This window comes from Phaethon lepturus, unplaced genomic scaffold (genome assembly GCF_000687285.1).
Source record: "Phaethon lepturus isolate BGI_N335 unplaced genomic scaffold, ASM68728v1 scaffold24338, whole genome shotgun sequence".
Taxonomy (NCBI): Eukaryota; Metazoa; Chordata; class Aves; order Phaethontiformes; family Phaethontidae; genus Phaethon; species Phaethon lepturus.
Genome location: NW_010556145.1, coordinates 13549 through 26411, shown reverse-complemented (window position 1 = coordinate 26411; position 12863 = coordinate 13549). Strand labels below are relative to the sequence as shown.

The window sequence follows — 12863 nt, the reverse complement described above, 5'->3', positions numbered from 1 at the left end:
CAGGTTTAGAATGTTTTCACTATGTAATACAATTTAAAGACCTTTTTTTGTTGTAAGTATTCTTATCTATAAATAAAAAAGCAGTAGAAAGAGGCAGAGTGTATACTCTCTGGATATTAAAATAAATAATTAACACCCTCCCCCCCAATAAACACAAGCAAAAAAACCCCAAAACACACAAACAGACACCCCTCCCCCTCCAACCCCTGATAGTTAATCATTGTTCCCTTAAGTAATGGCTGGCTAATTAGCTTCAAAATTAGCCTTATGAGGTATGCTTCCTTCAAAGGGTATAGCTGCAGCATGAGCAGAGAAAATGGGAAGATTCAAAAATAAAAGGAATATATCAGCTTTCTTGTTTTCTTTTACAGGTAAGCTTGGTGCTCTCTTCCCCTGCCATACATTGTCAGGATTTTTCAGGGGTTAGTCTTGGCACTGGAGATCTTCACCTGTTTCATCTTGTCACTATGGCACACATAATACAAATTTTACTTACCTCATCAACAGGTAATGCCACTTTCCTTCAACTTTTATTGAAATGATTTCTCAAATCTGTATTTGGAAAACACTAAGGTGCTATTGGTAAATGTATGCAGTTTACAGCGGCCAAATAAAATTGTTGGTTCTCTCTCTTTCAGCCCATGGAAAGTGTTGATAAATTGTACTCATGAAAGTTCAGTCTTGTGTCTCTATTGCTTAACACTGGAGGTTTTTTGGAGCATAGCTAGTCATGAATCCTAACTTTCCAGCTAATGTAGCAGTGCCTGGAAGTGTTTATTGCAGAGACATGGCTTATTCATCACGCAATGCCTAAGTTGCACTTAGCAAAGTAAGGAATCAGTGTATTTTCTGGCAAGAGGGAACTGAATAAGGTGTCATATGCCAACAGCAAAGAACTACTCCAAGCAAGTTATTAGAAAACCCAACCAACTGAACAAGTAAACCAACACCTCATTGCAGCTGACAATAGCATAAACTTGGTACATAAGATGTGCAGCAGAAAACTTTTTTTCCAGTGCATCATATTGTAGTACGGCGGAACGTTTCACTTAGTTCTGGCCTCTTTCTCAAAATTAAAAAAAAACCACATTCTTGCTGTGTAAACGTGTATATGAAGTAACTTGCTTATTATCTCTTTCTTCAGAAGAGAATGGCATGGATCAAGAAAACACTAACAGTGAAGAGGAAGTAGCTGTGCTTACACTGTATAAATTTCTTTGCCAGTCTACGGGAAGGTAAAAGGGCAATCTTTTAATAAAATTTTATAATATTTTCTCCCTTCTGGACTCAACATTAACTACTGACAGATTTCTGTATACTAAGGCTGTCAAAGATGAAAATTTTAACTTGGGAACTCGTGCATCTTGTTTCTTACCTATTGCTTCCACATACACTTTTCAAGTAGCTATAAGTTTCTATAAATTCCCCTGCGCTCATGAAGATACCTGCTCATGAAAATTATGCTCTGGAACAATTTTTGTTAGTCAGTTTACAGATGTGTAGAATCTGGACTTGGCAGTGTCTGAGTACAGAAAACTTGTTTGGATCTGAAATGCCTATGCAAAATTTTCTTTAATGTACTGCCCCAGTTGGTTACATGTTTATGAATCTCTATTTCATTGTTTTTCTTGGAGTTAGCTTTGAAATAAACACTTTGCATAATGTTTCAACTGAAGCCAGTAATTTAATATGAAATGTGACTGAGGACTTACTACATATAGATCTCAAACTGAAATGATTAAATAAAAGCAAACTTTTTTATTATGCTCTCTTAAGTGCCTTGAAAGAAATTTCCTCAGGCTGGCATCTGTGGAGGAATCTAAAAGCTGGAATCATGCCTTTCCTGAGATGTTCTGCTTTGTTTTTCCATTACTTAAATGGAGTCCCAGCACCCTCAGAAATTCAAGGTACTGTCTGCTTTGTATTAAATAAGCTTTTTAAAAGATACAAACATTTATGGACAAAATAAATTACATTTACACTCTTCTCAGCAGAAGCCAATTGAATGAATGTGGGTTTATTACCAGTGCAGCATTATATCTGCATAATGAAAAAAGCAAAAAAAAAAAAAAACCCCCACCGAACATCTAGAAAAACAAAACCCCCCACAAATTTGTTTCCTTTTTAAAAACGCATTTTTTTAATGTCGAGGCCAATGCCTTTCTAGATTACCTAAAACAGAAACCAGTGCTCTTCTGTTAAAAAGTGAAATACTGATTATTTCAAATTTATTGATTACTGTTTTCAAATGAGACCTGCTTTTGCTTGCATTGATTTCATTCAAATCAGCAACTGCTAATAATTAAAATCTCCAAATACACTGATGTTACGTTACACCCCAAATAATCAATGTTATTAACATACTTTACTGTCTTCCACATATGGTGTATGTAGGGACTGAATGTATTGTAAGTAATATCCTCAGATTTAATGATAAGTAGGTTCACAGTGCTCCAGGATTCCCATGTTTAAAACACAATGGCATGTGGTGCTGAGCTGACATGAGAACACCTGCAGAACTTGAAGAATGTAAGAATGTTTCCTTGATATATAGCTTCTTGACAAATCGTGTTTAAAATATAGATTATTTTCATTTGACAATAGCAATTTATAAATATTTGCGCCCCCCCCCCCAAAACCAAAAACAACAACAAAAAAAAAAACCAAAACCAAACAACCTCTATTTCTGAGCTTTCTATAACAAGTTTTCCCAAATTCATGGTCTGGACCAGTAGTGACTGCTTTGGGTTCTTTCTTACAGACACTCTAGGGATGAGGTACAAAGTGCCGCTGTACTTCTGGAGTGTAGGTCTGTGGGCCTTTAGAGAGTTGGTTGTAGGAGAGGGGAAGAGGAAGGCTTTGCTTCACTTTGGTATGGTCCTCAAGTCCTAGGTGCTTGGATGACCCTTCCGGTCCCAGCCACTGAGGGATGTCCTGCTGGTGGCTGTGGCATGGGGTGTTTTGCTTTTGCTAGCTATTCCTCTGCCCCAAGACCCAGTGAACCCACAGCTGGCCTGTATTGCTCTTCTCTGGTTTTTATTGGAGGTTGCAAAATGTGAATCACTCGGCTATGAGAGGAAAGCGAGCACAGCTTTCGTTTTCATTTTCTTGCAGTCCTTTATTCAGGAGCAAAAGAGGCAGTGCCATCAAGAGGTACTGGTATTCTTTGTCCTGACAGTTAGGAGAGCAGAGGCCCAGGGCCTCAAACCGAAAGACTAGTATCATGAATAAGGCAATGCAGCAGTTGTGTCCTACATAATATTTTTGAAGAGTTTAGCATTGCAGACGTTTGGAATTTCAGTATTTCTGAGGCTGTGGTGTACTTCACTGGTATATGGTCGCTGATCACCTGTCTCAGTTTGTGTCACGGACTACAAGGAGCACAAAGTAGCGATTAACTGATGATGTTAAAACTCCGTATGTCTTCGTTTTAAAGACCATTGAGCTCTCTATTGTGGCTCTTACATGACCAGGCTTTAAACATGCTTAGAAGGAAAGGTTGAGAAAGTTGCTTCTCATTACTGGCAGTTTTCCAACATAACTGCCTGGTGTCTTTTCTAACACTCTTTTATACTTCATACCGCATTTTAGGGCAGGGAGGGGAATGCAGTTTAAAAAAAAATAGCTGTCCCATTTAGGGCTGTCTTTCATTTATTGTAGTTAACGTCATTTAAAAAATGCAATTATGAGAATTATACTTTTTTTTTACAGTAAATGGAACAAACCAGTTTGAACACTTATGTAGCTATCTTTCCTTGCCAAACAACCTCACTTGCCTTTTTCAAGAAAATAGTGAGATTCTGAACACGTTAATAGAAAGGTAAGTTCTGATTGTGTGCTTAGTTTAAATATAATAAGGAATTGTGCACAAGATAGTAATATAAGTATTCTTCCAAGAGTGCATGTATGGAAATTAATAGTAGACTTTGAAAAGCAATTGTGAAAAAAGTTTTGTTTGTAGAGATGATTGAATAGATGTTCTTGGAATTTTTACTTACTTGTTTTTGGAAAGTATCATCCAATGAAGTTAAAAGTAAATTTTTTTTCTTTCTTGTAGTTGGTGTAGTAACAATGAAGTAAAAAGATATCTTGAAGGCAAGAGACATGCTATCAGGTAAAAATGGAGACATTTTAAGCAGACGCAAGGGAGCAACTTTAATGTTGCGGTTTATTTTTTCCAAAGGGTGTTTATAATAATACAGTATCAGTTCTGCTCTATTGAATGATAAAGCTATTGGGAGATAAGCAAGGAGATTTTTGGAATTTTGTAAGAAAAGTGAAATATTGCTTAAATTAGCAGATTTTTAAAGGCAGAGTTAGATATTACAGTTTTATTTAGACTGATCTGCAGTCATCAGAGGCCATAACATTTCTCCTCATGTTTCCTATGGTAGATTTGTACCTTCTGATTCAAAAGGTGTGCTGGAAGACATATATAATCTTTATTTAAAAATACCAGGCATTGAAAGGCTTTTTAAAGAATCCAAATTCTTCTGTGAAATCAACATTGAGTCAGTTGCTTTTCATACATTTCTGCTTGATAAGCAATTATTTTGAATTCAGAACACATTTAATGTTTAGTGGGTGTAGAAAAGTGTTTGGGGTGGTTTTCTCTGTAAAGGCTGGGTAAAAATAGTGGTTATCAATTATCCAAATAATTATAAGTGAATCAGGTTCACAGTGCTGTCACTAAAAATATATCCCTGCATTTTAATCTCCTGTGCTAAATACATAAAGTCAGTCCTTCACCGTTGCACATACAATAAGGCTAAGTGACAAAACCAAAAATTAATCACTTCATCTGTTGAATACTAGGCTATTAACAGAGTATCTTACACAGTAAGAATGCTCTGATTGTGTAATTGATTTCCTGTTATGTGTGATTGTTGGGAGTTTTTTTCCATGTGTTCCTTTCGCTGATTTTTAACTGCTCTTCCCAACATTATGTCTAACTTGACAGTGATTTTGGTTTTTTTCCTCCTCTTGGCATGTTCTTGTACATTGCTTCTGTCACAGTTTAATTTGTATTATTCCTAGAGTTGAAGATTATTAAACCTTAGTGTATAGCATCTTCAAAAAAAACCCCAACTTGTAACTGTTATTTCTAAAGATATAAGTATTTGGTAAAAAAAACCTCATTAAAAAAAAAATAAGAAAACTGGAGGTGGTCTAGTTGAGAGATGTTGTGTGTTCCTTTTTTATGTGCTGCCACTTCACTTTATGAATGGCAGAGAGAGAGGAGAACTTTAAAGATTGAATTATTTACAGATGCTGTTTAGATGAGTCAGGAAAACATGAATGAGTTTGAAATCACTGTGTATTTATTCATTGAAATATGAGTAATTAATTTAATTGCTTTATTCTAGCTATGCAAGAGAATCCAACAAATTAATAGACCTTCCGGACGACTACAGCTGCCTCATTAACCAAGCATCCAATTTCTCGTAAGTTGTATGCAATTATAGTGAGCTCCCCTAAAGTCTTCTGCTCCTTTTGATGAACTGGGAAACCTCTAATCTGAAAGCCTCAGAAAGATGTTTATAGAATCATAAAGTTAATGGCACATATTGATTGTCATCTCTTCCACTGAAATAGAAATTGCAAGGACCTAGATAACTGTTAACTGTATAAATGTTCAAAAGTACTTTTAAATCTTTTTACCATCTAGAGTTAATACATGCAATGGATTGTTTGGGTTTTTTTCTTAAAGGTGTCCGAAATCAGGTGGTGATAAAAGCAGAGCCCCAACGTTGTGCCTTGTGTGTGGGACAATGCTATGTTCTCAGAGTTACTGTTGTCAAACTGAATTAGAAGGCGAAGATGTTGGAGCCTGTACTGCACATACATACACTTGTGGTTCTGGAGTGGGCATATTCCTTAGGTAAGGAACTGCACACCTCTGCTTATATTGCTGGGTTAGATGGCGTGTGTGGATGTGAAATGAATAGTTCTATAAATATGATTGTAGGGGTGGTTTGTAAAGGCGGTGGTTTGTTAATAACAGGGTTGCCTAAAAACTAGAGTGTGTTTAGCTTCCTTGTACTTTGTTATAAGGTCATTTCTTTGAAGATAAGGTGTCATACAAAATTTGAGTTTCATTTTGAAGTGAGTTTGTTTTCTCTGTGTGTTTATTTCCACTCAAGTATTACAAAACAATGAAGGTAAATACCTCGATTTTTCTTGTTTTGTTGTTGCTGCTGTTGAAAACATGAAAATTCATTTTAGTTGTCTTCCTGCATGCAAGGAAAGGTTAGATAATGTCTATTTTCACTTTGGCAAAGATTAATGAGAAATGAAATTGTTTTGTTTTCTTGTTGTGGTTGTGTCAAGTATTTTACACAGACTGCCAATGATATGACAAGAAACTACATTGTTTTTAACTGCCACCAAGGACTTATAGTAGGAAGATAATAAGATCTTTAGGTGTTCTTTTTTTTTTAAAAGTACCTTTAAAAATCTGCACCTGCAGATTATACAGAATGAAAGTAGCTGAGAATTGGAAAAATAGCGTCTATAAAAATATGAGAAACTATCCACCTAAAAATCAATACCTAAAATCTTCTCTGTGTTTCTCTTCAGAGTACGAGAATGTCAGGTGCTGTTTTTAGCTGGAAAAACAAAGGGCTGCTTTTATCCTCCTCCTTATCTTGATGACTATGGAGAGACAGACCAGGGACTCAGGTAATTATTTAAAAAGATACATCTTTTAAAGACAGGAGTTCTGTAACTATCTGGTCCATATTAACTTTTAATTTTAATTATATAGGTAATACTCTATTTTGACATTTCTGCATCTAATATCTTCAAATATTTTAATGCTAATATGTGGTTTTAGGTTAAAAATATTTAATGGAAGATCTTTCCTAGGTTATAGCCAGTTGTCTTGAAGTATAAAAACTTAAATCTTTTTAGCATCTGTGAAGTTGCCTAGAAAATAAGGCTGACATTTTTATTGGTTTATAGTGCATTTATTTGTATAATCTGTGTTAATTTAATACCAAGTGAAAATACTGCGAGATGATTTTATTTAACGTGGTAGTTCTTTGTCTTAACTCCTGTCTCTGCTTCCTGTGAGAATAATTTGGGTACTCGATATTGTTAATGCTTGCTACTTCTGAAACTGCTAAAAATCATAGAGTATGAGCTGGTTCAGCATGGGATAGTTGCTGAAAACCTACATTCGGACTTCTGTGGGACTGTACGTGAGACTCCCAAAGGCTGCAGGGAACCGTTAAGCAGTAAGGGTCGGGGACCAGACCAGGTAGTACTCCAGTTTACTCATCAAAGTATCTGTTGATTTGTTCTGACAAGAGAATAATGTTAAAGGGTTATCTACATATTCTAATATTTTAAAGGGTTGTGTAATATTTAATAGAAGTCACACCTGAGTGTTTGTGCTTCGTTGCAGTGTTTTATCATTCCTGATTAATATTATCTTCTTTTCAGACGCGGGAATCCCCTACATCTGTGCAAAGAACGATTTAAAAAGATTCAAAAACTCTGGCAGCAGCACAGTATCACAGAGGAAATCGGACATGCACAAGAAGCAAATCAAACACTAGTTGGCATTGATTGGCAGCATTTATAATGGTTATCTGCTGAAGACTGGAACTTATTAAGATTTTTGTAATTCAGTAAGCTTTTCAAAGGAGGAATTAGGAAAAAAAGTCTGAGGAAAAAAACCCCACCAAACCCAGTCCTGTTATTTAATCTTTGTTTTACAATGTATTTCATAAAGATACCATTTAACATTAATCAAGTAAACTTCTTTCTATGTAAGCAAGTTCTATTAGTCATATAATTTGCACTGTGCTTCCTTCACAGAAATGTCTTGGGTTATCAACCTGGGCAAATGAACTTGAGTTTCTGATAAAAAAAGAATGACTCTTTTTGGAAGTCTGACTATGATCTTTCTTATAAACTGCAAGAGAAAAAGACTGCTGAAACAGAAACTAGATAGAGCACAATTACGGATTGTGTTTTGCCCCTTGCTAGTAATCTGAGCCGTTTTATTTATTATTCTGCATTTTAATACTTAAGCTGTGTGTACATGCAGTGGAATGAAGTAAGGAAGCAAATAATGTAGCAAATGGATATTTCTGTCTGCATCAGTGGATAATTCACTCTTTCACTTGCTGTATCTAAAACGATTTTGTCATTTGTACTCTTGCAGCTTTATGGCTTCCAGTTGTTTTTTAACTAAGGAAACCTAACACTAGCTTTACAAGTAAAATAATTTAATTTAAAGCTTTTTCCAGAGCATTGCACTCCTTAGAATTACGTAGATTGTAATTTGAATTTAGCTGGGAAACCCTTTCACTTTCAATTACACGATTGGTTATTGGTATTCAAGGGTCGACATTGTGCTTTAGAAGTTACTTTAAGATAATGACAGTACGTAAAATGTCATGAAAGCTAATTTTATGTTAATGTGCAGAAGCACAGAGGATATTTTCTTCATTTTTGTTAACAGTCAACTTTTAAGGTGCAAATCTCTTCTCCTTTTTGTTTCAGACAAACCGAATGGTTTCCTCTGGCTTTGAAGGGCCACAATCACACTGCCCACATTTCTGCATTGATTTTTTTTTTTCTCTTGTCCCATCAAGTATATTTACTTTTTGGCTTGATTTAAAGCTCTGTAAAGATGTTTGCATATAGTATATTTTATAAATATATTCTATAACTGCGCAGATTTGCACTTGACATATGAGGGTGCCTGAAGGCAGTGAGTTTTCTAGCTGTATGTAATTAGACCACCAAGGTGTCTCTAAAAAGTGACATTATGCTTATTGATTTAAAATAAAATCCATTACCTTTATTTCTCCTATCTTCTCACAAATTAGTAAAATCTTAATTTACATAGTTCTGTTTCCTTAATAATCTGTGGTTCTTTTAGTTAAGTCTTACTTTCTGACTACGTCTTCAGCCCAGATAAGCAATCCCTTTACTGTCTGCTGTGTCTTCAGTTACACTTGGTCTGACTGAATTGTTTCTATTTTTACAGATTTAATGCTTCAGATAAATTTTGTATATTGATGGTGTACAGGACAATTTTTCAAACATTCAGTAACAGTATTGAGTGAAGATGTGAAATATGAAATAAAGAAACTTGGCCAATGTTGATTTCTTTTTCTTAAAAACAGTACAGACTACTCTTGTCTCTGCCTGTTGTAGTTCTAGTCACTTATATATTGCTGTCACTTTTTACAGAGACATGCAGAAGTTGCAGGAAAAAATTACATTAATGCTTTATCTCTGCCTTCCCCTACTTAAGCTGGTTGATATATTGACAATTTTCTGTGCATGGTACTTGAAAATCACACTTTTTTCATGATGTTACTATTCCTTTGCAGAGAGCCTTGCTTCTTAAGCTGTGTGCCACAGTTTTAAATAACGTGTAACTGCACTGAAAAACTCTTTTCCTGTAAGCATAATATTAAAAAGATAATTGATGATACTGAGAGATTTCTCAGTAAAAAATTCAAAGCAAAATATTGACAGCAAGAAGGATTTTTTTTCCTCTGGGATCAGAGTTGAAGACTGCAGGGTTGAATAGGTTGGTAAAATTATGACCACAAATAATTGCAAAGTACACAATTTATCATTTTTTGCAAGTTCAGTCATTCTTTACTCAAGACTTCTATTTTCTGATTTGGTTTGCATGTATTTATATTAATGTAGAAATATTTATATATATAATATTGTTTCAGTATCAGGGAAATAGTATCTGTAATAAATTGGCTGTAACTTCAGTATTTGCGGGTTATGTGTACAATCTACAATGTATTATGTGTTTGGGGGGAGAAAAGAAACATCATCAACAAAACCCCACAAAATCCCCAGGTCAGAAACCATCACAACAGAAATCAAAACCAAGCTGAAAGGATCAAGTAAATGCTTTTGGTGTTGACATTACATAAGTCACATCACTTTTGAAATGATGTTTTTAGAATTCTGCTGAGCTTGTTCCTTCAAGTGTGTCACCTTGTTAATCACAAGCTAACAGAAATACCTGGGTGTGCAACATCTGCAATTCCCCGGCTAAAAATGTAAGATGATTATATTATTAGTGTCATTTGCTTCAGTCAGCTAAACCTTTCTTGACCTCTGCCAAAAAGTCTAATCGTCTCTTTAAAGGTTTGTAAATTATATTTTATAAAGGGGTGAGGGTTGAGGTTCATATCAATAATGTTTTTCACTCTGTTCATACTTCAGGATAACACTTTGTGCTCTTCCCCAATCTGCTGTAGGAGGCTCGCGTTCTTACTCTACAAGTGTGGCCACACAGACCTTCTGTTCTGTCCTTTTACTTCTGATGTGAAGCCTTACCAGCTCTCAGGCTCCAGCCCTGGCACCTCATTTAAGTGCATTTTATTTTCTGCTAAATGACTTGGTGGTTTATTTAGAAGCTACATTGCTGTGATGATTTTCTCTGTGACCTAAACGTGTAGCGGAGAAGCTGGATGCTCGACTTACTGTGAAAGTACCTTCAGCACAAAATCCCAGCTGTTTTCCTTTCTGGAAGATTAAATTGCACGAGGGGGATTGCATCTCGAATCTCTTCACAGTAGAGTCCTGTTCTGATCCGACTTGAGTATGCAGTCTGTCTCCTTTCTGCCCTGGACTCCCCTTCTTTGCTCCTTTTAGTGGCTCCATTTCCATCCCACTGTTGAGATTATTGTTTATTGAGTTAAACACGACAGTGTTAAGCATGCCACTTGTAACTGGTTGGTGTCCAACTGTTCATTGCTGCCCTCTGAGCCTGAAAATCCAGCCAGGCTTCTGTCCACCTTGCAGTCTAGTCTACATCTCCCCAAAGTGGTTACGAGGATGTTGTTTGAAATAACATTGAAAGTTTTTCTAAAGACTTCCACTCTACAGAGACAGTGGTTTTACAGCAATGTTCATTTACTAAGAAGCAAAAGAGGAACAAGCCTTTAAAGTAACCCAACAGTTGAATGATTTTGTGTGTGACCAGGATAGGGAGGCTATCTCTGATAACAGCAAGAGATACTGGGTTGATTTTTCTGGGGCTTCTATGGGTCTTCTGATCTTCCTATTTTCATATTGCAGTCTGCTGTGCTTTTGGTTAGCCAGGACCATTAGCTGGCCAATCCTGCATCTTAGTGGGAATGGGATGGTCCTCTTCATATCCTAACTGGTGTTAAAGGAAGACTTTCTTAGGGAGGCACCCACTTCTCTACCATCAGCTGTTCAGTTCCTCAGCTCCTTATGGTGAGCGTCCTAGAGTCCTGCTTGATGCTGTATGGAGAAGGTTGGAGACTTCATGGGAACAACACGGGATGCAGTTGTTCTCAAGGCTTGCCTTTTGCAGGAACGCTTCCAGGTGCTCAAGGGGTGACGACAGCCAGGCAGCCTGCCAACCACACCTGTGTGTACATCGCTATCACTGTCCATCTGACTGCTTTTGCTGGATGACTGGTTCAGGTTGTATGGTACTGCTTCAACACATCCTCAGCGTAAAGGCATAGGGATGGGCCCACAGAAAGGTTGCTTACCAGTGATGGGAAGTCTTACAGACAAGTTGTCTTCAGGGAAATGTCTCTCCTTACCTTTAATTCCTGTTTTTTCTCCCCTATGGGATTTGAATGTTTAGAAGAATGGGAAGGAGTAGAGTTGGCTTATTTTGGGCTATGTTCAAACAAAGGTGGAAAGTGTCCCACACCAGGAACACTGCAAACGGGTATTTCTGAGGCAAAAGTCTCCATCATTTTAGTGCCTGATGAAAGTCATGTGTGTGTGCGTGGATAGCACATCTTAATCTCCAGTTGCTGATAACTTCGGCTTGTTGGAGTGTCATTTCTTGGTTTGGGAAACCAGCAGTGGCTGATGGAAGGGCATTGCTGCCAGCATGGGATAACTAAGTAGAGTTGCACGTGCTGCAGGCAGCTCTGGAGTGTGGAGGTATGCCCAGAAGGAGCTGGAGCCTCTGGGCCTCTCCTTGCTGCCAGCCAGCAGTGCCCGTGCAGGTTGGGGGTTTGCTGTCACAGAAGTTTGAACCGTTGGGCAAGGGACAGTGAAGCGCTCCACCTCACGTGGATGGTTGGGGATCCCAGGCTTGACTGAGACTCTTGACCAGTCAGTGCTTGCCTCCAGACCAGGCCCTGGGAGTTCTTCCCCCACAAAGCTCTCCCAGGCCTGACTGGAAGTCCTGCAGAGCTCTGCACGCTGATGGGCAGCTTTTTCCAGTAAGAGGGAGAAGGGACGTTACTGTCTCTCTCTTATTGCAAGGCTAATAACGGTCGGGAGAAATAGCAATTCCGGGCTCTGTTCTGGGAGCGTCAGCTCAGCGTGTGATTGCTAATGCAGGCGTGACTCGTGTAGCTTTATTGAGCTAGTTTTGTCAATATTACTGTTTTTACCTTCTGCTGACCTAGACGTACTTTGTCAAACATGGTACAGGCTGATACAGGAACACAAGCTACGGTAAAGTAGCTCGGACGCTTAGGAAGCAGGGGCTTGTGAACGCGAAACACCGAATGCGTGTTACAACCCTCTGATCGCGTGGGGAGTGTTGCGATGCTGTTTAGTGCACCTTGTCGCCAGCGGCCAAGTGTTTGTGGTCATAGGTGGAAGCCTCGTACTAAAACATCTCCGGCTGGAGACCTTATGGAAGGGCGTGGTAAATTTATCTTATTTAGCTTTCCTGGTTCCCTGTGTCCACCTGCACGCTTACAGCCACAGGCACCGAGACGTGTGGCCGAGTGGCCCGGCCAGGACTGTGTGCCACAGAGGGCAGGCGTGACGGCCGCCACGTCCTCCCTGCGTTACCCCTTGGTTGCTGACGGCAAACTGGCTTTTGGAAAGGTGTTTTGATACCTGTTGGGATTCAGCAGTAACTG

General features: G+C 38.0%; 1 protein-coding gene across 1 annotated transcript in view; it reads left to right on the top strand.

Annotated features, from left to right (window-relative positions):
- UBR2 (ubiquitin protein ligase E3 component n-recognin 2) overlaps positions 1 to 8141 on the top strand; it is a 52607-nt gene extending 44466 nt beyond the window's left edge. The window contains exons 38-46 of the mRNA XM_010292390.1: positions 372 to 507; positions 1145 to 1235; positions 1777 to 1907; positions 3712 to 3820; positions 4058 to 4114; positions 5367 to 5444; positions 5711 to 5881; positions 6580 to 6681; positions 7447 to 8141. Coding sequence (XP_010290692.1) covers positions 372 to 507; positions 1145 to 1235; positions 1777 to 1907; positions 3712 to 3820; positions 4058 to 4114; positions 5367 to 5444; positions 5711 to 5881; positions 6580 to 6681; positions 7447 to 7588 — 1017 coding nt within the window. The 3' untranslated portion in view covers positions 7589 to 8141. The remainder of the gene's footprint in view (positions 1 to 371; positions 508 to 1144; positions 1236 to 1776; positions 1908 to 3711; positions 3821 to 4057; positions 4115 to 5366; positions 5445 to 5710; positions 5882 to 6579; positions 6682 to 7446) is intronic.
- Positions 8142 to 12863: the final 4722 nt, after the last annotated feature.